At 39.7% G+C, this 22113-nt stretch overlaps 2 protein-coding genes across 3 annotated transcripts in view; one reads left to right on the forward strand and one right to left on the reverse strand.

The window, feature by feature from the left end:
• On the forward strand, window positions 1-22066 carry WDR5B (WD repeat domain 5B). 2 transcript variants are annotated; one of them, XR_005987781.1, is made up of 4 exons: window positions 1-145; window positions 550-3494; window positions 6297-6423; window positions 18705-22066. XR_005987781.1 is itself a non-coding variant. In XM_041754914.1 (2 exons), exon 2 carries the CDS (start codon window positions 623-625, stop codon window positions 1610-1612), a length of 990 nt encoding a protein of 329 aa, XP_041610848.1. In that variant the 5' UTR covers window positions 1-145; window positions 550-622; the 3' UTR covers window positions 1613-3804. The 2 variants fall into 2 exon arrangements, 1 of the variants encoding a protein (XP_041610848.1); XM_041754914.1 differs by lacking the exons at window positions 6297-6423; window positions 18705-22066 and having other exon boundaries at window positions 550-3804.
• The window catches only part of FAM162A (family with sequence similarity 162 member A), a 27355-nt gene continuing 10112 nt past the window's right edge, over window positions 4871-22113 (reverse strand). The window contains exons 2-5 of the mRNA XM_041754965.1: window positions 13387-13509; window positions 10989-11097; window positions 7607-7715; window positions 4871-5052 (exon numbers count right to left, since the gene is read on the reverse strand). Of these exons, the coding sequence (XP_041610899.1) occupies window positions 4960-5052; window positions 7607-7715; window positions 10989-11097; window positions 13387-13509 (434 nt within the window). The 3' untranslated portion in view covers window positions 4871-4959. The remainder of the gene's footprint in view (window positions 5053-7606; window positions 7716-10988; window positions 11098-13386; window positions 13510-22113) is intronic.

The raw sequence follows: 22113 nt of genomic DNA on the forward strand, positions 1-22113 counted from the left end.
CCGTGGGGCCCCTCGGCGCGAAGTTGCGGTGCGCATGCGCTCTGCGGTGGGGCCTGCCGGGTTGGCCGTGAGGCGGCGACGCCGCGCAGCGCCGTGTATCCGCGGCTTGGAAGCGCCTGGGCCGCAATTCGTGATGCTTACGCAGGTTTGGTTTTGTTCTGTTTTTGTTTTTGTTTTTTACTTTCTGAAATCTTTTGTGTAAGGCGGGGATTCATTCGTGCTCGTCTGACTGGCGGGCTTGCTCAGCGTCCGCCTACGTGCGGGGGCGAGGTGGGGGCGGGGCGGCGAACCCCCTTCCTGCGGCTCCTGCGCGCCCGTCAGCACCGCGCGCGGCTGTGGACGCCCGGAAGGCACCCCCAGCGCCACGCTTGCCGACGGCGCGTTGGACCCGTTTAATCCTGTTTCTCCAGTAGGAAGCGAGGAGGCAGGAAACGGGTCCGGGCCGTGCCGCTGAGTCGTTGTACGTGCTCAAGGCAGACCTTTTTGTAATCCTCAAAAGACCGATTATTTTTGAGTCTGATGTTTTTAATCTTCATTTTTGCCGGGTAGAGAGTCCGAGTATGGGGCTGCCCGGTTCCGGGCTGGACGCTGACCCAACCCACTGACCCGGAGCTTCAGAACCATGGCGACGGAGGCAGGAGAGACCAAGGCGGAGTCGGGCCTCCTCTCCTCAGCCAGTCGGAGCAAGCAAATGCCTGAGAAACCAGACTATGCTCTTAAATTCACCATGGTGGGACATACGGAGGCTGTGTCGTCAGTTAAGTTTAGTCCTAACGGAGAGTGGCTAGCAAGTTCTTCCGCTGACAAAGTAATTAGGATTTGGGGAGCCTATGACGGGAAGTATGAGAAGACACTCTCTGGTCACAGCCTGGAGATCTCAGATGTTGCCTGGTCGTCAGATTCCAGCCGTCTTGTTTCTGCCTCAGATGATAAAACGCTAAAGGTTTGGGATGTGAGATCTGGAAAATGTTTGAAAACCCTGAAGGGGCATAGCAATTATGTTTTTTGCTGTAATTTCAATCCACCATCCAATCTCATCGTTTCAGGATCTTTTGACGAGAATGTGAAAATATGGGAGGTGAAAACAGGAAAGTGCCTCAAGACTTTGTCTGCTCACTCTGACCCGGTGTCTGCTGTTCATTTTAATTGTAGCGGGTCCCTGATTGTGTCAGGTAGCTATGATGGTGTCTGTAGAATTTGGGATGCTGCATCAGGCCAGTGTTTAAAAACACTTGTTGATGATGATAACCCGCCCGTCTCTTTTGTAACATTTTCCCCAAATGGAAAGTATCTTCTAATTGCAACCCTGGACAATACTCTTAAACTGTGGGATTATAGCAGAGGCAGATGCCTGAAAACATACACTGGTCATAAGAATGAGAAATACTGCATTTTTGCAAATTTCTCAGTAACTGGTGGAAAATGGATTGTGTCTGGTTCAGAAGATAATCTGGTTTACATTTGGAACCTTCAGACTAAAGAGATCGTACAGAAACTACAAGGTCATACAGACGTCGTAATCTCAGCAGCTTGCCATCCTACAGAAAACATCATTGCAACAGCAGCATTAGGAAATGACAAAACAATTAAACTGTGGACGAGTAATTGCTAATCCCTTTAGAAATCAAGTAGTAGAGCCAAGTTGGAAAAAAAGTATTTAAGAAGATGGGTTTCTCTTAAGTTTGGCATGGTTTTGCATTTCTTTTTAACAGTCTTAAGACTTCAGACCTATTACCTAAATTTACAAAGCAAGGCAATTGGAAAAGCAAGTCTAAAACTTAGGGCTTCTCACCCTTAGTCTTCAGGTCTGGTAATAACTTATGTCTGTCCCTGAACAGATGGCCATTCTGTGTCTCTCAATATTTTTGAAAAATATTTGGAAGTAAGGTTCACAAAATAGGATGACTGATTAAATGAGGGGAGCCAGAGTTTGGAATCACTCCAGTTATTGGTTTGGAAGATGAGTAAGAGCATAAGCCTGGGATAGTGGTGGATTGGAGATGTATGGCAGCTGCCACTTACATGAAATGGTTCCATGGAACCGAGTCCATATAAACTGGGGAAACTAAGTCATGGTTAGGTTTGTTGTGAGAGTCTGAACATTTTAAGCTGTTTGTATGGTTTTTTAAAAAATGATTTTGAGAGAGAGTTCCAGTGAGAGAGTACAAGCAGGAGGAGGAGCGGAGAGAGAAGCAGGTTTCCCACTGAGCAGGGAGCCCAACGTGGGGCTTGATCCCAGGTGGGATCATGACCTGAGCCAAAGGCAGCCGATTAACCAAATGAGCCACCTGAGTGCTCCACATTTTAGGTTTTTTATCAAGATAAAAACTAAAAATAAACTGGAACATCATAAATGGCATTTTCCTGAGGGACTTCTCCACTACCCTGTCATATTGTGCCCTCATGATTATCAGGCAAGCTACATGTCTAAATGGTGAGGCTATTCTCTTTCACTATGTGTCTGACGAGTAACTCCTACCCCTACTTTAAACTCGGTTCAGAAATCACCACTTTGTGGACCATTGCTGCCTACCTGACTCCAACCACACCACACAGCTAAGTTAAGTTTTTTTCTTTGTATAGCTTCTGTTATAAAGTTCAGAATATATTTTTTACCAATTTGTTTTATAATGATTTCACCGGCCATGTTTCCAGCATATTACAAGCTCTAGAAAGAAGTAGGTTTTTATTCATTTTTGTTTTCTCAGTATTTATATATATAAGGGACTATGGTAATGTTTGAATGACAATGAATTATACTATCACCACTTCATTCCTTGCCTATTTTTCAATAAGTGTTTGGAATCATATCCCCATACTATAAAGTGTAAAACGGTTTCTGCCCACTTTACCTACAGCGACATAAACGGAAAAAAATCTAGAAAGTAGCACAACAATAACTGAAAGTAACAGGGCAAAACTTAATTTTTTGGTATTCTTTAGTATAATAGTGCTCATTAAATCTGTTTTGCCTGACAAGTTCTGAGGAATATAAGGTATTAGAGTTATTAGTAAGGTATGACTGCCAAGAAGGTATTATGTGAGGGTACGGGAAGAATTGGGATTTTTTTGTTTGTTTGGGGCAAAAAGATTAAGGATAGATGAAGTTTTGCCTTTAGCTGAGGGTAGAAAAAGCCCCAGTCTCTTTTCCCATGGGTCACAAAGGCAACTAGGTCTTGGGGCCTGTTTTGTGCCAGGTGCCCGTCCAGAATAAGGGCTCCCATTTTTTCTCTTGTAATCCTCTAACTTGCTCTTCGAGGGAACTGTCACTGTGATGTAGGTGACAGATCAAGACTTAGGAGAATCTACTTTGCCCCTAGGTCACAACCCTTAGACGCTGAATGTCCAGTGGTGGTGGGAAAGAGCCCTGCAGGTTGTCTGGAAGAAAGCAGTCATGTGGACGTGTTCTGGGTCAGGAACTCCCAGACCAGACTTAAATAGCCACAGCTGGACCAGTCTTTCTGGCTCTTTCTCACCGGCATCCTTAAAATAAGGTATGAAGTTGCTTTTAGGTTACATATTTTGGGAACATAAGAGCCTCTCACCCCAAACTTCTTTTCTCTTCCATGGTGCTAGAATTCTGTGTATGACCTGACAAAACAACAGAAGTCAAAAGGTATATATGCAAATGATTGATTTTGAGTTTAGTACCATATAATGGGTAAACTTAGGTAGTTACTCTAAGTTACTGAATAGGAGAATGACACAAAATGAGAAATGATCATGTAAATTCTTGCTGTTCATTTTAACATGTGGGAATTTTGGTTTAATGAAACTTTTTTACAATAAATGGCCAAGATAACACTTTAAAATACTTCTTTAGTAGTTAAAAATGGTAGTATTCTATGAAGAAAAACTATGTATTTTTTAAAGAAGTAGATTAAAATCAAAGAACTTGGTATCTAAAAAGCCAAGGTCAGATTACTCTATATCAACAAACATCATTAACATCATCAGATTATGAAATTCCATGTGGTGCGATACAGCTGCATATATTACTTCCTATCTGTAATAATCCTCTGAGGACAATTTGCAGGTTGGGATGGTTATAAGGACTTCTCAGCCATTAATACCCCTGAGACATGTGAGAATATAAGAAATTCTTAAAATAGAAACCAGCATCTATACTTAAATATGAGACAGGCTGGCATCCCAAAGTGTAAGTGAAATACATACCATGTGCCAATGCTTATTTCTCAACATTTGTAAGAAAACGCATTTGATAGATTTTTGTAATTGAGAAATTCAGTGTAAAGGTAAAAGCAAAAGGACTAATTGGGAGTTCGAAGCCATAGAGTAGAAGGTGTGTGCTGGCCCCAAGTGCTGGGATTTCAGAATTCTCAGAAATTCATGGCCAGACTCTCATCACCCTACTGGGACCTTTTCCAAGACTGTTGTGTGATAAGCCTCAGTCTGCCAGCATGCCCCAAGACGGCAGAGTATGATCCAGCTGCTTTGCCCGGCTCCGGCATTTGGGGTGGTTAGCTCCCCAGGATGTACCTGGGCGGCATACTCAGCTGGCCTTCCTTATCTCTCTAGAAATGAGTACACAAGAGAGAGAAATACAGAACTAGAAGCCATTTTGGCTTCTGCAGAGGAAGTCACTTTGGTAATGGGAAGTAAAATAAGATACGGTATCTGACTCTCTAAAGAAGAGTTAATACTAAAGTTTAAATCAGTTGCCCCATTCTTCATTCATTTTCTCCAAGAGCTGAAAGGCTGCATTTAACCTGGATCAAAGCCACAAAAACATAAGAGAAGTCATTTCTTTTTTTTTCTTTTTGACATTTCTTAAAGGAAATTTATTTGTACCATTATAGCAGAAATAGGGAAATTATGTCTGTGCAAACCACACTTTGGATTCATGAAATGAATCCGCATACCATATTCTTTTAATACAGGCTAATGCTGCAACATTATTCCTGCAATTTCAAAATCCAGCCAGCATGGATATCACTGCTACTCTGTCTTGGCCTTCACAGCTGCTTCCTCTCTCAGGCGAGCTTTTTTTTCTAAGTTCAGGCTTGTTAAGGACTCGTTTCTTTTGGCAGCCTAAAGTAAAACAAATTTGAGTAAGTGATTATTTATGCAGGTTTGGGGAGGCTGTCATTATGCCGCACCAATGTCAACAGATTAACTAGGGCACTGCAGGCCCAGAATGATCTACCGTGGACACCCTGAGCACAGAAGCCCCTGCTGTGCCTTCTGCTTCCTCTGATGCTTCACAGTCCTGTAGCCCATCCAGTCAAGCATGAGAGAAATGCCACACCCTCTGCCTTCTCTTTCTTTCTGGCCAGTTTCTTTAAATCTGCTTTCTTCCCTTATTTATTCATTTATCTTTTCTCTTTTTTCCTCTCTTTAGTATTGAATGCCCTTTTATTTCCATTTCTATCCTTTTTTTCCTTCCACTTTTCTTTATTGCTACCATTTCTCCTTCCCCAACTTATTTTATACTTTCATACCCTTCTAACTCCTTACTCCTCTTTTTTTTTTTTTAATTTTTATTTATTTATGATCGTCACACACACAGAGAGAGAGAGAGAGAGGCAGAGACATAGGCAGAGGGAGAAGCAGGCTCCATGCACCGGGAGCCCGGACGTGGGATTCGATCCCGGGTCTCCAGGATCGCGCCCTGGGCCAAAGGCAGGCGCTAAACCTCTGCGCCACCCAGGGATCCCTCCTTACTCCTCTTTTACCAAAAATATTGAGCTTTGGCGATCCCAGACTTCACCAAATACTGTGACTAATGACTGAGCAGTATCTATCCTGCTATCCATCCCTTGACCGCAAGTAGCAGTGGGGGAGAGGCAACCATCCTCCTCCCATGTTTCCCTCCATGTGACCTGTTACACGCCTATGAAGCTTACATAAGCAGACCAGTTTCAAAAGTTTTATGCCAGATAAATGAAACTAGCACCCTATATATAAGGTGGGATTTTCTTATACCTATGTAATTTCACGTGTAAGGAATTAAGTATGGGAAGGGAGAGAATGGGAATGGTAAGTTGATAGGATAAAGCATACAAGGTAATTTCTCTTCTAAAAAGCATTCCAGTAGCATTTACCAACTTGTAAGAAATGGACAGTTCCATGTAAAAAAATAAGATAGTTTTCTGGCATATAAGGGAGAGAAACTTTTAGAATATATGGTGTATACCCTTAGATGAGGCTAGAAGAAATCCCAGGAGGTGACTTACTTCTCGAGTACTTAGACTCCGTATAATCAAGTATACATAAGTAACGCAGACTTCTTGGAATTCTAGAAACCCCTATGTCCTGTCCACATGCTTCTGTAGGTTTCAGTCTGAGAACTATGCATGAGAAGTCAAAGAGGAAGCCAGAAGAAAATCTGAAGTGGGGTAGACAGAAATGTCAGAAGAACTTCACCCAGTCCTGCACACTTGTCCTTCATGCTCCTGTAAGGTTAGTCTAAATGGTCAGTATTTTCCATTCCAAAAGTCTAAAGAGAGCCAGAAATTCATTTCCTTTTATTCTGTACTCACTGGGAATAAGGGAAGTCAGTTACTGCTGGGTTGATAGAAAAACCCTTTTAATATCTTATAATAGATATAAGACATCTCTTTGCATGTGGAAGCTGTGATATATAGAATTAGACATGGTATTAAAATAAGGGTTTGATCAGTGCTGCTGCATATTTTTTTAAAAAACCCTATATTTTAATCACAAGATAGTATTATAGGAGTCTGAGAACTTGCAAACTTGGCTCTAAATTTTTATCCTGCCACTTATGTGCCTTTGGGAAAATGATTCAGTATCCCTAAGCTGCAGGTTCCTCTTATAAAGTATAGATAATAAGAGAACCTACTGCTTAGGTTCTAGGATATTGTGGTGATTGAATGAGTTTAATAAATGCCTGCTATATAATGAGCACTTGATAAGTGGGAGCAATTTTACTATCACCTCAATTAGGTCTAGGTTCAAACTGTGGCTCTGCCATTTAGGAACTGTGTCATCTTGGGCAAGTGAGCAGAGCTTTCGAAGTTATGTTTCCTCATCTATCAGTGAGGTTCTAATAATCGTACCTATTTTGCCATACTGTTGTGAGGTTCAAATGAAAGAAGAGCCAAGTGCTTAGAAGACAGTATTCAATGAATGATAGCTATTAATAATGATCTGGGTTAAAACAGATTTTGGAGTTAAATGCCTATGTACTTATTTAGGGTCTATTGTCCTTAAACACATGGCCCAGTGTGGCCGACCTTCAAGGAAAGAACAGTGACTAGAATGCTCACTAGGGTTAGTGTGGATAAATATGCCCATGTCCTAGAAGTGCTATACAGACATACAAGTGTCATCATTAAATACAGTGATATTTTTCTGGTTTCATATTATGACATCTGTGATAACTAAACCCCCCCTTTTTTTTAACTTTATACAAAACTAATTTAGTCCTTTACCTTGCCAAAATTAAGAACTTGCAATTTATCCCCAGGCATAATATCCCAGGTTTGTCTCTACTGTTTCTCATTTTGTTTCTTACCATTTCTCATGTAGAAAGTAGCCTCCTAAAGAATAAATTCAAGGGTCAACCCCTGATTTCTTTTATATCCTTTGTAGAAAACAGAGACAGAGGAAGTCCACTTACCTTCTTGCCCTCAATAACCATCCAGATGCATCCTGCCACTGTCAGGACAATCATTGCATAGCTAACCTTCACCCGGATCTTGTTCTTTGCAGCATCAAGCATCTCAAACCTAATAGCACAAGGAAAGCATGAGAGAAAGTTAACTCCTTTATGAAGTTGCCAGTAGGAAATAAAACTGTGTCCCACAAATCAGAAGTGAAATGGTACCTATAAATAGAAAAAAGGATGCAGGGCCTGGAGATCTTGGAGGATTTTGGAGAAGATGAAACATTTTCACAATTCACTATAAACTTTTACATAAAATCCAATAAGATAACACAAACTTAAAAATAAGAAAAAAGAGAAGAAAGCATGAAGACAGAAAGTGAATCCAAGGGATGCCTAGGTGGCTTAGCAGTTGAGCATCTGCCTTCAGGTCCTGGGATTGAGTCCCACATCGGACTCCCTGCATGGAGTGTGCTTCTCCCTCTGCCTGTCTCTGCCTCTCTCTCATGAAAAAATAAGTAGAATCTTAAAAAATAAAAATAAGAAAGTTAATCCAAGAAAAAAAGTGGGGGGAAAGGCATGGTATATTAATCTATGCTTGTGATGGTGGCCCCCAATTTTGGCTTTCAAGTTTCACATTAGCGGCCAATGCTAAAAGTAAAACCAAGAGCTGTTTCTCCCTGGGGTTCTTAAGAAGATCTTATACAATACAGTGATTGTCTAACAATATCCTGGCAACAGGTGCTACAATGAGCTTCGGTGAGTTTTATACATTTCAACACAAATCACAATTCAGAAAATGTAAGAGAAAGTTAAACAATATGCTATTTACACCCAAGTTTTTCCTCTCTGCCTTGAACCAGGAATAGACTTAATAATCTAAATCTAAGGCTTAGATTCCAGAGAATATCTGGAACAGCACAAAAATCTTTTAAGCAATGCTCCCCTAATGTTTACCTTTTAACTAGTGTTTTGCTAAAATTGTGTGACAGTGAACCTGACACTGTGCTCTTTGGCATGTACCTCTCTGAACCTGTCCACTGAATACAGATCCATGTACCTTAACAGAAAATTGAGGGTTGAATCCAAACATTGTGTGAAAGCTAAGAGGCCTACCAAGGAAGAGTCTAAAGAGAAGGCCACTCCTCCTTGATTCTGTTACATAGGCAGTGAGGTGTGGTTCTGAGTTTAGTAGATCCTCAGGACAGAGCACAAAGAGTCCAAATGGACCCTGGAAAGAGCACTGGCCTACTCAGTAGGGGTGTAAATAGGAAGTGATTATCTCTAGGTGATGGGATGAAAGTGCTAACTTCTTTCCTTTCTTTTTTTCCCCAAATTTTTAACACATTACTTTTGAAATAAGGGAAAAAGTACATTTTTTGCCATCTAGGAGGCACAGGGTCCAGGCTTTGCAGGTCGTAGGAGAACCCTGAAAGCATATACATTGTGATGGGAGAGCTGGAACCCAGTGAGGCAGTAATGTGAACAGAGTTCTCCAGGCACTGAAGCTGGCCCTGCAGGGGGGTGGGAAGACCCAGGGACAACTGCTAAGGACCATGAATTGCTCTACTGAGAGCATCTGAGAGGCCACCAACCACAAACTACCCATGCTGACAACATGTTATATGAATAGGCATGTTCAACTTAAGTTCTGTGATACTCATGAAAATAATATATTTTACTTTTCATTAGAAGTATTTTACATTTTGGGATGCCTGGGTGGCTCATTCAGTTAAGCGTCCAACTCTTGATTTTGGCTCGGGTCATGATCTCAGGGTCATGAGATCCATCTTCACATCGAGCTCCATGCTGAACATGGAGCCTGCTTAGGATTCTCTCTCCTTCTGCAGCTTCCCACCCTCGCTCTTGTGCCAGTGTGCTCCCTAAAAAATTTAAAACTTTTTAAAAAGAAGTAGTATACATTGAGTATTTTACATTAAAAAAGTAAAATGCATTTAAATAAGATCATGAGGCTGCCCTCCATTCTACAGAAAGCAATCAGAATGGGCAAGTTCAGCAGTACCTGTTAAGAACTACCAGCATAAGGATGAACACTTGCCTAGGCCCAGAGCAGAACATTCTAGGGTGACTCAGTAAGTGCTACTTTGGGCTTGAGGGGGATCTTGGAATGACCTGCAAGGCAGACTGAGGAAGGTGTTTCATGGCAAAGACTATATAGCATCTATAAGGCCATGAGCATACAGCAGCTTGTTTTCTGCTAGAATATTCAGGAAGAAATTAAGACACAGCCAAGAAATTAATATCATTGATATTTCCACCTTGCTCTTATTTCCCAGGAAAGTACACTGTCACTTTAGTTAAGAAGGACCAGGGCTTTCCTGCTCAAATAATTTTAGTGAAAATAATATGCTATTTGACAGGCAGAAGTAGAATGGCCCTGTTAAAGCCGTTGTAAACAAAAAGCAGATAACACTTCTTTCTGGGAAAAGATACCCTGAATGAACTTTTAAATCATGCCTCAAAACCAGAAGCCAGAAGGTCCAAGAATAGTTTCTTACCAGAAAGGAATGTCTAGAAGCTTCGTCCCAAGTCCTTGTCTCTGAAGAGGATGATGCCCCACAGGAGAGATGGCACCTACTTCTCAAATCTCTCTTGGCCAAGATGCAAAGCAATCGGGGTCTTTAACATTGGGCTAGAGCAGTGGTTCTCAATCAGGGGTGTTTTATTTTTAATTTTTTGTCATCCTAGGGGACATTTGGCAATGTCTGGAGATCTTTTTCACTGTTAAAACTCAATGTTACTGGCATCTGGTGGATGAAAAGGCCAAGCAAGGGTGCTGCTCAACATCCTATCATGTACACAATGGCTCCCAACAACAAAGAATTATCTGGCCCAAAATGTTGATAGCCTGGGGTTGGGAAATCTATACTCATCCATAGACTCTAAAATAAAGTCCCAAGATCCCAACCAGGGCTGGATTTAAGGAAGCTGGTGATAGGCATAGGAAGCATGCTTTCTGGAATCCCGAAAAGAGGATATGTTGCTCATAAATACTTTTATGCCTATTGTTAAATACTTAAGTGGATTTTATAGAATATAACTATTAACTGTCAATGGTATGTGATAGACCCAGATTAGAAATAAGCTAAGAACAGTGACCATCACTGCTTAGTCACATTTCTGTAGCTAGGAGAGGAAATCAATCAGTTAACTTCAGAGTACCTGACAGGCACAACATAAGGTATCTATGATAAGACACAAGATTGTCCAACTGTTTTTACTGCAAGTACCCACCAAAGAGGAAACATTTAGTGAAGTGAAAACTACTCTAAAATTTGGTTGAAAGGTTTTAAATAGACTCAGAGGAACTGCTTTGCTTTTGAAATATATCAGCGAGAAAGAAAAGCTGCTTGTAACCCCTACATTCAGCACTCACGAGATAGTCTCTGGGATTTCATCTTCCTTTTTGAAGCGACCTGACCACAAGAGGATCTTCTTCTCCCAATGTGTAGGTTTGTGTAATGGCACTCTGTGGCTGTAAGTGTCTATGAGAAAAACAAGACAAGTTATCTTATTTGAAGTTATGACTAAAATTTAGCAATTAAAAATACTATTTTTAACTATTCACGAAACAGAAACATTGAGAAACCTCAAGCTAACTAGAGCTTTATTTGAATGATTTCTTAGGATGCCTCATTTCTCAAATGAGGTTCCAAAAGTCTTTGAGGACTGAGGTAAAATAAAAGCCTAATTTCCTAGGCATTGAAAGTTCAAAGAACTCCCTAAACAAAAATATAGAGGTAAAGATGAATTAACAAGGGAACAAAGAGAAGCTTACTTGACTTCACTAGAAGAAAAAGGTTATATGGTAAAATAAGGTTACAAAAGATCCTGAATGCCAGGTTAAGCTTTTGAAACCTGATTTGGGAACCACTGTATATTTTGAAGCAAGGAAGAAGGTAATGTTTTTGAAGATTAATCTGCATAATAGATGGGAGAGAGAAGGGAAAGATAGGCTAGAGTGGGCAGCAAGTCCAAATGGGAGGTTGTAATCTAAGAATGAGGTGACATGGTCTGAACTGGAGCTGTAATGGTAAGAACGGAGACAAAAAAAGTCCATCTCAAGATGACTGAAAGAATCTGGAGGGTAATTAAGGACGGCAGAGAGGCAGATGAACAAAAAGGTACACGATCACAGAATGGGAGAGAGTGTCTTTCAAAAAAGTCACTGAAGGAGCAGAAAAAGTTAGGGAATCACAGACTATCAGGGTTGGAAGGGACCCTGGAGATAACCGCATCCAACTTCTATGTACTGCCTACATCTCTTGCAGAAGGACCACCTCCTTGGCTCTGCCTACATGACACGCTCATTCCTACCCTCACACCTTTGCTTGTGCTGCTCTTTCCACTTAATCAGAAGGCAGCATCAAAAGGAACTACAAAGTCCCTCAGGAAAAAAAAAAATCCATGAAGAACTGAAGGCAAGAAGAGGATCAGAAATATAGAAATACATTGCTGTAGTTTTATCTTTTAACCCTTCTAGCATAGCTCTATAGTTGTTTTTCTATTTTTGTTTTTTTGTTTTTTTTTGGTTTTTAAGTACATTGGGGATCCCTAGGTGGCTCAGCGGTTTCGCGCCTGCCTTTGGCCCAGGGTGCGATCCTGGAGTCCCGGGATCGAGTCCCACATCGGGCTCCCTGCATGGAGCCTGCTTCTCTCTCTGCCTGTGTCTCTGCCTCTCTCTCTGTCTATCATAAATAAATAAAAATAAATCTTAAAAAAAAAAAAGTACATTAAAGACAATTTGGAAAGCATAGATGGAAAAAAGGTAAAAAGATATCTCCAATTCTCTTGTCATAGCAGAATCACTGTATTCTTATTTTAGTAGTGTTTCTGAAGTCTTATCCCTATAAGTATGGGGATTTATATGTGTATATATCTATATGTGTATCATGCTGTGTTTATAAAGGATATAAAATTTTATATCCTGCTTTGTTCACTGACATTAGGACAAACATTTCCCATGCCAGTACATGGTATTTACAAGCACCATTTCAAACAGCTGCACAATCTCATCAAGGAGATCTAACATATATACTTAATCATTCCCAGATTATCTGACATTTAGATTAGTTCTCATTTTCCTATTATATATAAAAAATGAGAATATCTTTACGCTCAAAGCTTTTTCCACATATAGGGATTATTTCCAAGGATCAATCCCCAGAAATGCAATATCAGGTTGAAGGGTACAAACATTTTTAAGCTCTTGATAAATATTCTTTGAGAATAGTTTTTTTCTATTTACCAAGACCTGCCTGACCCTAGTATATTCCTATTAAGAATTAACAAGCAAATAGCTCAGGGGACCCTACAGTTGTATATACCTACAGTTTATATATTATGCTCCTTGTTTCCACATGGACAGTGAGCAGGATTTAAGTTAGTAAAAAGACTAATAATGATGGCTGAAATTAATGCCCAAGCCAAGGCTAGCACTATTTATACTGTACCCAAAATATCATTTCCTGATTTGGTTCCTCTTTGGGGTTCCTTAAAAGACCATTTCTAGATCACTATTACTTTGGTGCACCTATTCTCCAACAAAAAACTCAACATAATCCTGGAAGCAAGAGTTAAAAGTGACAGATGAGGAAAATGAAGAAAGCATTGCTTTATGTGAGTCAATATAAGTATAATTTAGGAGGGATGAACTACAAGATAGGATAGGATGTCAGAGCCCCTGGGACAACCTTTTAGGTTTTTTTGATTCCATGTAGTTTCACTCTTTGGAGCTGCTTAGTCTATAACAAGAAAAATGAAGAAAAACTTACAGGATGGAGCTTTTGGACTTTCTTGTGGTTTGGCACAATATCCATTTATTCTCTTCAAAGCAGAGTTTCTGGTAAGTCTTAGGGATGAAGAAGCACCTCTTTCATATAACCTAAAATAACTTCCTATAAAAGACAGAAAAATGTTTCAGAGAAAGAAAATCTAATGTCTCAAAATGAAAAATGCCTACAGAGTATTATTTCATCTATAAAAATTAACTCATTTTATTTATTTATTTATTTTTTAAATCTTTATTTATTTATGATAGTCACAGAGAGAGAGAGAGAGGCAGAGACATAGGCAGAGGGAGAAGCAGGCTCCATGCACCGGGAGCCCGATGTGGGATTCGATCCCGGGTCTCCAGGATCGCGCCCTGGGCCAAAGGCAGGCGCCAAACCGCTGCGCCACCCAGGGATCCCAAATTAACTCATTTTAAAAGTGAAAATGCTACTCTCTATGTAGGATACACATATTTAAAATATACTTGATGCTGTTAATTTCAGCTGTTTTATAAAAGTACTTCTTACATGTATCTTGTCATTACAATGGTTCTGGTGGAACCATTACATATTATAGCACCCAGCAGTTTAGGTAAAGATTAGAATCTCCCACAAGTGATAAACCAAGATGTCAAATTGCCAATACTACTCTGGTAAACTTTGGGTAGGGTGCAGTGGCCAGCAAGGGGCTCTAGAAAGCCTTTTTCCACCCAAGGCAAAATTTTCCAACTGGAAATCAACTTTAGGTATAGTCATGAATTTTGTGAAATTTTTAAACTATATATTTTAAAAATATATAAAACTGTATTATATATATAATTTTAAAAATTTAAATTCTAAGCACACAAAGGCGTCAGAATTATAAATCTCCATGTACTCACCACCCACTGTCAACAATTAACACATGGCCAATAAATACGGTTTCATCTGAACACCCACACTCTCTACTTCCTACTGAATTATGTTATTTATTTTTAAAGATTTAATTTATTTTCGAGAGAGACAGAGTGAGCAAGTTGGGGGAGGGGTTAGAGGGAGAGGAAGAGAGAGAATCCTTAAGCAGACTGCACTGGGCACACAGCAGCAGACTGCACTGGGCACACAGCCCAACATAGGACTTGATCTCATGACCCTAAAGATCATGACCTAAGCCACAATCAAGAGCTGGACACTCAACTGACTGAACCACCCTGGTGACCCCCAACTGAATTATTTTAAAGCAAATCCCAAACATCCTATTAATTATAATTAGTTCATCTATAAATACTTCAGTATGCATCTCAAAACAGCAACTTTTCAAAATCACTATCTGGAATACCATTAGCTTAACTAAAAAACATTATATCCTTGATATAGCATATGATGATCAAATAATGTATTTCCCCAGTGGGCTCCTAATTTTTTTAAATAGTTGGTTTATTCTAAATAGGTGCACACTGAATATGGTTGATGCATCCTGTATAGGTTTCCCCTTCCTTTCTTTCTTGTCATTTTTTGAAAAAAACAGGTCATTAGTTCTATAGAATTTCCCTCATTTAGGATTTTGCTGATTGTATCCCCATGTTAACATACTCTTCTAAATTCTTTTTCTTGTAAACAGATTATTGAGGCTTCAGCAGATTTAGATTTTTTAGCAAGAATAGGCCATAGGTGATACTGTGTATTCTCTACTGTATCACACCAAGAGGCATACATCAATTTTATCTTTTTGTGATATTAAGATTAATCAGTAGATGCTATTATTTTGACTCAACCCTTATAAAATTGTCCACCAACCTTTCCTTTGATGTTTTAAGCATTGTTGTTACCTAGATCTGCCGTTTCAATATGAATTGTAAAATCGAAGTAATCTACAGTAACTATTTGATTATCCTAAGGTAAAATCCACAAGAAATGTGGAATAAATACTTGATTCTTTCCATTCACCAGTTTTCAAATTCATGAATTTTTTTCCTTGCAGCCTCCACAAGTGATATTTTGTTTAAAAATAACATAAAAAAAAATAACATAAGGGGGGTTCCTGCATGGCTCAGTTGGTTGAGGGTTGACTCTTGGTTTTGGTCCAGGCCATGATCTCATGGGTTGTGGGACTGAGCCCTATGTCCGGTTCTACGCTCAACAGAGTGTCTGCTTGAAGGGTCTCTCCTTCTGCCCCTACCCCCACTTGTGTGCGTGTGCTCGCGTACTCTGTCTCTAGGATAAGCGGAGAACTCTTTTTAAAAAATAATTAAAAATGACATAAGGGACTCTTGCAATTTATTTAACACATGTACTCCAGCCCATTTCAGTCACTTTTTTTTAATGCTCAGATACTCCCATTTTTAGTCACTAGGGACCTTTTTATGTTGGCTCCTGAGTACTTTCAGCATGTGCTCAGTGATCACTGGCAGCTTCCTTACTTTCTGACATGATGGTCCAGATTCATTCTGAATGCTTCCTGCCCCTGCTTTGGAATCAGACATTCCTTTAGGGTGCTCTGGTTCCTTTAAAGAGGAAGTATTTTTAGAGATGCCTTAGGGGAGGCTCATTGTTACTGAGATTGTCATTGTTTCCATGCCTTCTCAGTGAACAAAACTAAGAAATGGATTCATTCCTAAAACAAATGTATGCTAAAGAACTTAGTTTCAGGGGGTGCCTAGTTGGTTAAGTGCCCAGACTCTTGGTTTCACCTCAGGTAGGTGACCTCAAGGTCCTGAGATCCAGCCCCTCATCGGGCTCTGAACTCGGCACAATCTGCTTGAGATTCTCTTGTCTTCTCCCTCTGCCCCTCTCGCTCGTGCTCTAAAATGACAATAAATGTTTTTTAAAAAAACTTGTTAGCCATTTTCACCTTCAGCCTTAGCATGAAAATTTTACACCAGTCATAATCATAATTCAAAGCAGAGACAGCCAGAAATAGTTTTGATGAGGGTGAGATTAAAGGAGGGTGATCCTGAGTATGGGAGTCATGGTACAAGAGGGACCAAGGCTGGTATCGGATTCAGGATTAGAAAATCCCTAGCTACCTAGAACACAGAAAAAGATGAGTGCTATTAAGCACAAGGGAACAGAAAAGAAAGCTGGAAAGGCACCACCAGTGATAAATCTGATTAATGCCCTGGCACTGAGTGATGCTGGGGTGACCAAAAAAGGAATGCCTAAGACTTGTCTTTAATGCAGCAAGAATGTGCTCTCACAGCTATGTGGATAAAAGCTCACAGGAAAGCTCAAGTCGTTTTAAAAATCTATTTGTGGGGCAGCCCCGGTGGCGCAGCGGTTTAGCGCCGCCTGCAGCCTGGGGCGTGATCCTGGAGACCCTCGATCGAGTCCCACGTCAGGCTCCCTGCATGGAGCCTGCTTCTCCCTCTGCCTGTGTCTCTGCCTCTCTCTCTGTCTCTATGAATAAATAAATAAAAATATTTTTAAAAAATAAATAAAAAAAATAAAAATCTATTTGTTAGTAGACAAATAGTCTGTACCGTTGCAGTCCCTAACTCCCAACTTGGATATCTTTATAGCTTCAGAGTTGGAGCAATAAGGGGAGGCAAAAGAGGGGATAGGAGTAAAATATGGTTAGAGGTGGACTTCACAAAGCTGGTGAGAAACAGGGTTTATTCACTTTTTCTCTCTTGCTGTTAAAAAAATTTTTAATGTAACAAAAGATATTACTATAGATTTTATATGGGCCTATGTTTATATTTGTGTAAAGATTTTTAAGATGACACTTATTGACACATAACCCTATATTACAAAATTCACCCTTTAAAAAAAGATTTATTTATTTACTTGAGGGGAGGGAAGGGACAAAGGGAGAGGTGGAGAGAGAATCTCTGGCAGATTCCCCATGACCCTAATACCATGACCTGAGCCAAACCAAGAGTAGGACACTTAACCAACTGAGCCCCCAGGTGCCCCAAATTCAACCTTTTAAAAATCCAACAGTGATTTTTAGCTTATTCACAGAGTTGTGTACTGATCACTACCATCTAATTCCAGAAGGTTTTCATCATCCCAGAAAGAAACCCCATATACATTTAAGTCACTAACTCTTTCTTCCTCCCTCCAACCCTAGTAAATCACTAATCTACTTTCTGTCCCTATGGATTTGCATATTCTGAAAATATAGACATTTCTGGATGTTTTGTATAAACAGAATCATGTAATATGTGGTCTTTTAAGACTGGCTTCTTTCAGCATGTTTTCAAGGTTCATCCATGTTGTAGTACTTATTAGTACCTTTTTTTTTTTTTTACTGACAAATCTTATTCCATTGCATGGATATCCTAGATTTTGTTCATAGCTAATAGACATGTAAGTGGTTTCTACTTTTTGGATATTAAGAATAATGCGGATATGGAAAATTATGTACAAGTTTTTGAGTAAACATTTATTTTCACTTCTTTGGGGCATATACTAAGGTGAGACTCCTGGGTCGTATGGTAACTCTGTGTTTAATCGTTTGAAGAACTGCAAGCCTGTTTTCCAAGTGGCCACAACATTTTACATTTCAACCAGCAACATACGAGGGTTCCAATTTCTCCACATCCTGGTCCACATTTCCTTTTTTTGATAGAAGCCATCGTAGCATGTGTGAAGCAATATATCCCACTATGGTTTTGATTTGGATTTTTCTACAGAGGAGTAATGACGATGAGAATCTTTTCACCTGCTTATTGGCTAATTGTGTATCTTCTTGGAGAAATATTTATTCAGCTCCCCTCCTTACTCCTTAACTGGGTTGTCTTTTTATTATTGAGTTGTGAGAATTCTTTATCCGTCCGTCCCCCCCCCCCTTTTTTTGGTAACTAACAAAGACTTTTTATTCAATAGCCTTCTGTTCTTTATAATTTTCGGATACAAGTTCCACATCTATGATTTGCAAATATTTTCCTCCATTTCATGGGTTGTCTTTTCACTATCTTTTTTAAAAAAGATTTTATTTATTTATTTATGAGAGACACAGAGAGAGGCTGAGAGAAAGGTAGAGACATAGAGGGAGAAGCAGGCTCCATGCAAGGAGCCTGATGTGGGACTCAATCCCATGGGGATCACATCCTGAGCCGAAGGCAGATGCTCAACCACCAAGCCACCCAGGTGTCCTGTCTTTTCACTATCTTGATTAAGTCCTTTAAATACAGAAGTTTCAAATTTTGATTAAGTCCAACAATCTATTTTTTTCTTTTGTTTCCTGAACTTTTGGTGTCATATACAAGGTCATAAAACTTATTTCTATGTTATCTTCTAAAAATGTTATTGTTTAGCTTTAACATTTAGGTCTGACCCATTTTGAGTTAATATTGGTATATGGTGTGTGAAAAGGCTCCAACTCCATTCTTTTGCAGGTGGATATCCAGTTTTCCCAGCATCATTGGTTGAAAAAACTCTTCTTCCCCCTGTTGAATTGTTTTGGCACAATATAGAAAATCAATTGACCATAAATGTGAGGGTTTATTTCTGGACTCTCAATTCTATTCCATTAATCTATAGTCCCTTGTCTTCCATGTATGTTGTGTTAGCTTAGTGATTAGCTAATCACTGGGCAGAGACCTCCTTCAGTGCCTTCCACCAAGAAGTTTGCAGGCTTTTGCCAAAGGGCTTTGCAAGCCTGTTGCAGTATGCTCAGGGGTGGGTGGGGAGAAGCTGTTCTCACTGAATTCGCTGAGTCAGGTGGAAAAAAAGGCAAGCCCAGTGAGTGGGAGTTTCCAGAGAAGTGCCAAACAAGCAAATTGTAGCAGGTCTTGGGGGCTGGGGATCCATTCTTAGGGAGCTCCAAATCCATTCTGCCTTCCTCAGTGCCTGCTAGAAACTGCTGGTTTTCGTAGTTACTGTGATTGAGAGGCTATTCATTTTCAAGGCTACTGTGAAGCTGACAGGAGACAGAAAACTGTTAAAGCTATTATAAAGTTTGCTGTTCTCACTATGTTTAAGTCATTTTTCTTGGATAAATGCTACTCAGATTGTCACAAGCCTCTGGTTATTTTCTAGTTCTGAAAAACTTGATTTTAAGAATTTTTGGCAGTGTTTACATCGCTTTTATATAGGAGTGGGTTTTCAGAGGTCCTCTTACATACCAGAAATTGGGACCTCTGTTTATGTAAAGATTGTCGTTATTTGCTGTCTGATTTCTTTCATAAGGGGCCACATTTATTTCATTTTCTAAATCTGTAATGCCATAAGGCCTTGCCCAGGTCTGGGAAACCACCCCACCAGTGCCACCTATTGGCAGTAAGTGTGCACCAGGAGGAAAGGAGATCAACTACAGTATAAATGATCTCTGCTTCTTCTTTCCTCCTTTTAAATGTGGATAACATAGTATTTACTGCACCAGGACTGCTTTGAGGATTAAATGGAAAAACAAATGTGAGAGCATCTGGCAAGATGCTTGAAACACAGCAGACACTCTAAATTTTAAGTTTGTTTTTTGAAGCACTACTTAATTAAACCAGTACTTTTCAAAACATTTCCATAGCACTTTTCAATTTTACCCCTAAAGTAGTCAAAATGTCTCGCCAAGGTAATTTTATGCAGTTACCAGGGCATGAAGAATTCTATAAAACTTTACAATAACTTTCATAGCTCTTGGGATTAAAACAAAATTCTGTAATGCTGTGATTCTCAAACATCAGTGTGCGCCAGAACCACGTGAGTGGCTTAAAACATAAAGCACTGTGGACACTCACCTCTGGTTTAGAATCAGTAGTTCTGGGGTGAGGGTTGGGAATCTGCATTTCTAACAAGTTCCTATGAAGCTGCTACTAATGATTTGAAACTACATTTTCAGAACCACTCTGTGTTTTTTAATTGTGGTAAAATATACATAAAATTTACCATTTTTACCATTTTTAAGTGTACAGTTCTGTGGCATTAAGTCTATTCACACTGTTGTATCACCGTCACCACCATCCATCTCCAGGACTTTTCTATCTTCCCCAGAGAACCCCTTATTTACTGTAATCTATAAGCCCCATGTGCACCATCCTGCCCCATTCCTTTCTGCAGGCACTAAGACAGAAAGGAACAAAGTTAACTGGTAGTGAGCTACAAGGTCCACAGGAAGCAAAAAGGTCAGTAATTATTTCTTTATTGCCCTTCCCCATCCATCTTAATTAGAACAGAGGCAATTTTGGAGAATAGAAGACAAGGTGCCTCTCAGCTCAGTTTGGGTAATAATAAGGCAAAAATGTTATCATGTACCCCTAATTACTATCAGTGATATAAATCATGTTTAGAGATACTCTTTTCACAGATAATAACTGAGTACCTACTATGTGTTAGGCAATGTTCTAGACAATATACAAAACATAAAAATCTATGCTAGTAAAATTTATATTCTACTGGAGATAAAGTATATATATATATATATACACACACACACACACACACATGCATATATACACATATTCATATATATAGACACACATATAGTTAGATAGTAAATGCCTGAGGAAAAATGAACACTGGGGACATGACATGAAGTGCAATGTTTGTGTGCTTGGAATGGGGAATGTGTGTGAGATTTTAGGTACACTATTAGGGTAAGTTCTCTTTGAGAATGCCATTTTCAAAGGAAGTGAGGGAGCTAGCTATGCAGATATCTAGTGGCAGGATATTCCACACAGAAACAATTTTAAGTGCAAAGGCCCTACGGTGGTTCTAGGAACCACAAAGAGGAGGCCAGTGTGGTTGGAACATAATAAGGTAAGATGTGAAATCATAGAAGTATCTAGGGTACAGGTGGAAAACAGGGATGTGAAGGCATGAGAGGTTTACCTAGATCAGAAAATATCTCCCAACGTTTTTTTTTAAGACTTTATTTATTCATGAGATACAGAGAGAGAGAGAGAGAGAGAGAGAGAGAGAGAGGCAGACACACCGGCAGAGGGAGAAGCAGGCTCCATGCAGGAAGCCTGATGCAGGACTCGATCCTGGGACTCCAGGATCATGCCCTAGGCCAAAGGCAGATGCTTAACTGCTGAGCCACCCAGGTATCCCCCTCCCAGTTTTTTCTTACTACAACTTCATACTGGATGCCAATAATTTTTAGCTCCCTAAAGTGTAACTGTTGATTAAAACATAGCAAATGTGATCATATTATACATATTAGAAATAACAAATGTAAAAAATAATTTTAAAAAGCTGCATCACTAAAAAAAAAAGATAATAATAATAATAATAAGCTGCATCACTAAAGAAAATTGTGAAGCACTTAATATGATTTCAATTATTTTGCAATTACAAAAAAATAAAAGCAAATAAAAGTTTTAGTATCATTAAGAATTCCTTTTCTGTCTCAAAGAGATAATATATATTCCCCTATAGACATCCAAGCCAGAAGTTTTCCATCCTCTGGTGAATCACAGTTAAAAACAAACAAACTAAATGAAAAACAGCCCTTTGACCCTTTGGCTGCACTTGCAGCCTGCCCCTGGCTGACCAGTTCTGGATCCCCAGGGCCCTAGCAGGAAGTCAAGATGAAACCTCACTGCTGCCTCTAAGGATGTGACTGACAAATGCCTGATTAACCTAGAGTTGAGGTTCTTAAACTTAGGTGTGCATCAGAATCACCCAAAAGATTTATAATAGATTACTGGAACCCAGTTCCATAGTTTTTGATCCAGTGAATACAGGTGGAACCTGAGAATTTCCATTTCTAACAATTTTCCAGGTGATGCTGCTACAGTTATTGTATTATTGAAAAACAGTACCTTAGAGGTTTTACTAGTAGCTGGAGGCTGTAGTGGGTCAGCTGGA

Source organism: Vulpes lagopus, chromosome 1, assembly GCF_018345385.1.
Source record: "Vulpes lagopus strain Blue_001 chromosome 1, ASM1834538v1, whole genome shotgun sequence".
NCBI classification, from domain to species: domain Eukaryota; kingdom Metazoa; phylum Chordata; class Mammalia; order Carnivora; family Canidae; genus Vulpes; species Vulpes lagopus.

Coding starts and splice junctions, on each gene's coding strand:
- WDR5B (XM_041754914.1), top strand. CDS start 623: ATGGCGACGGAGGCAGGAGAGACCAAGGCGGAGTCGGGCCTCCTCTCC.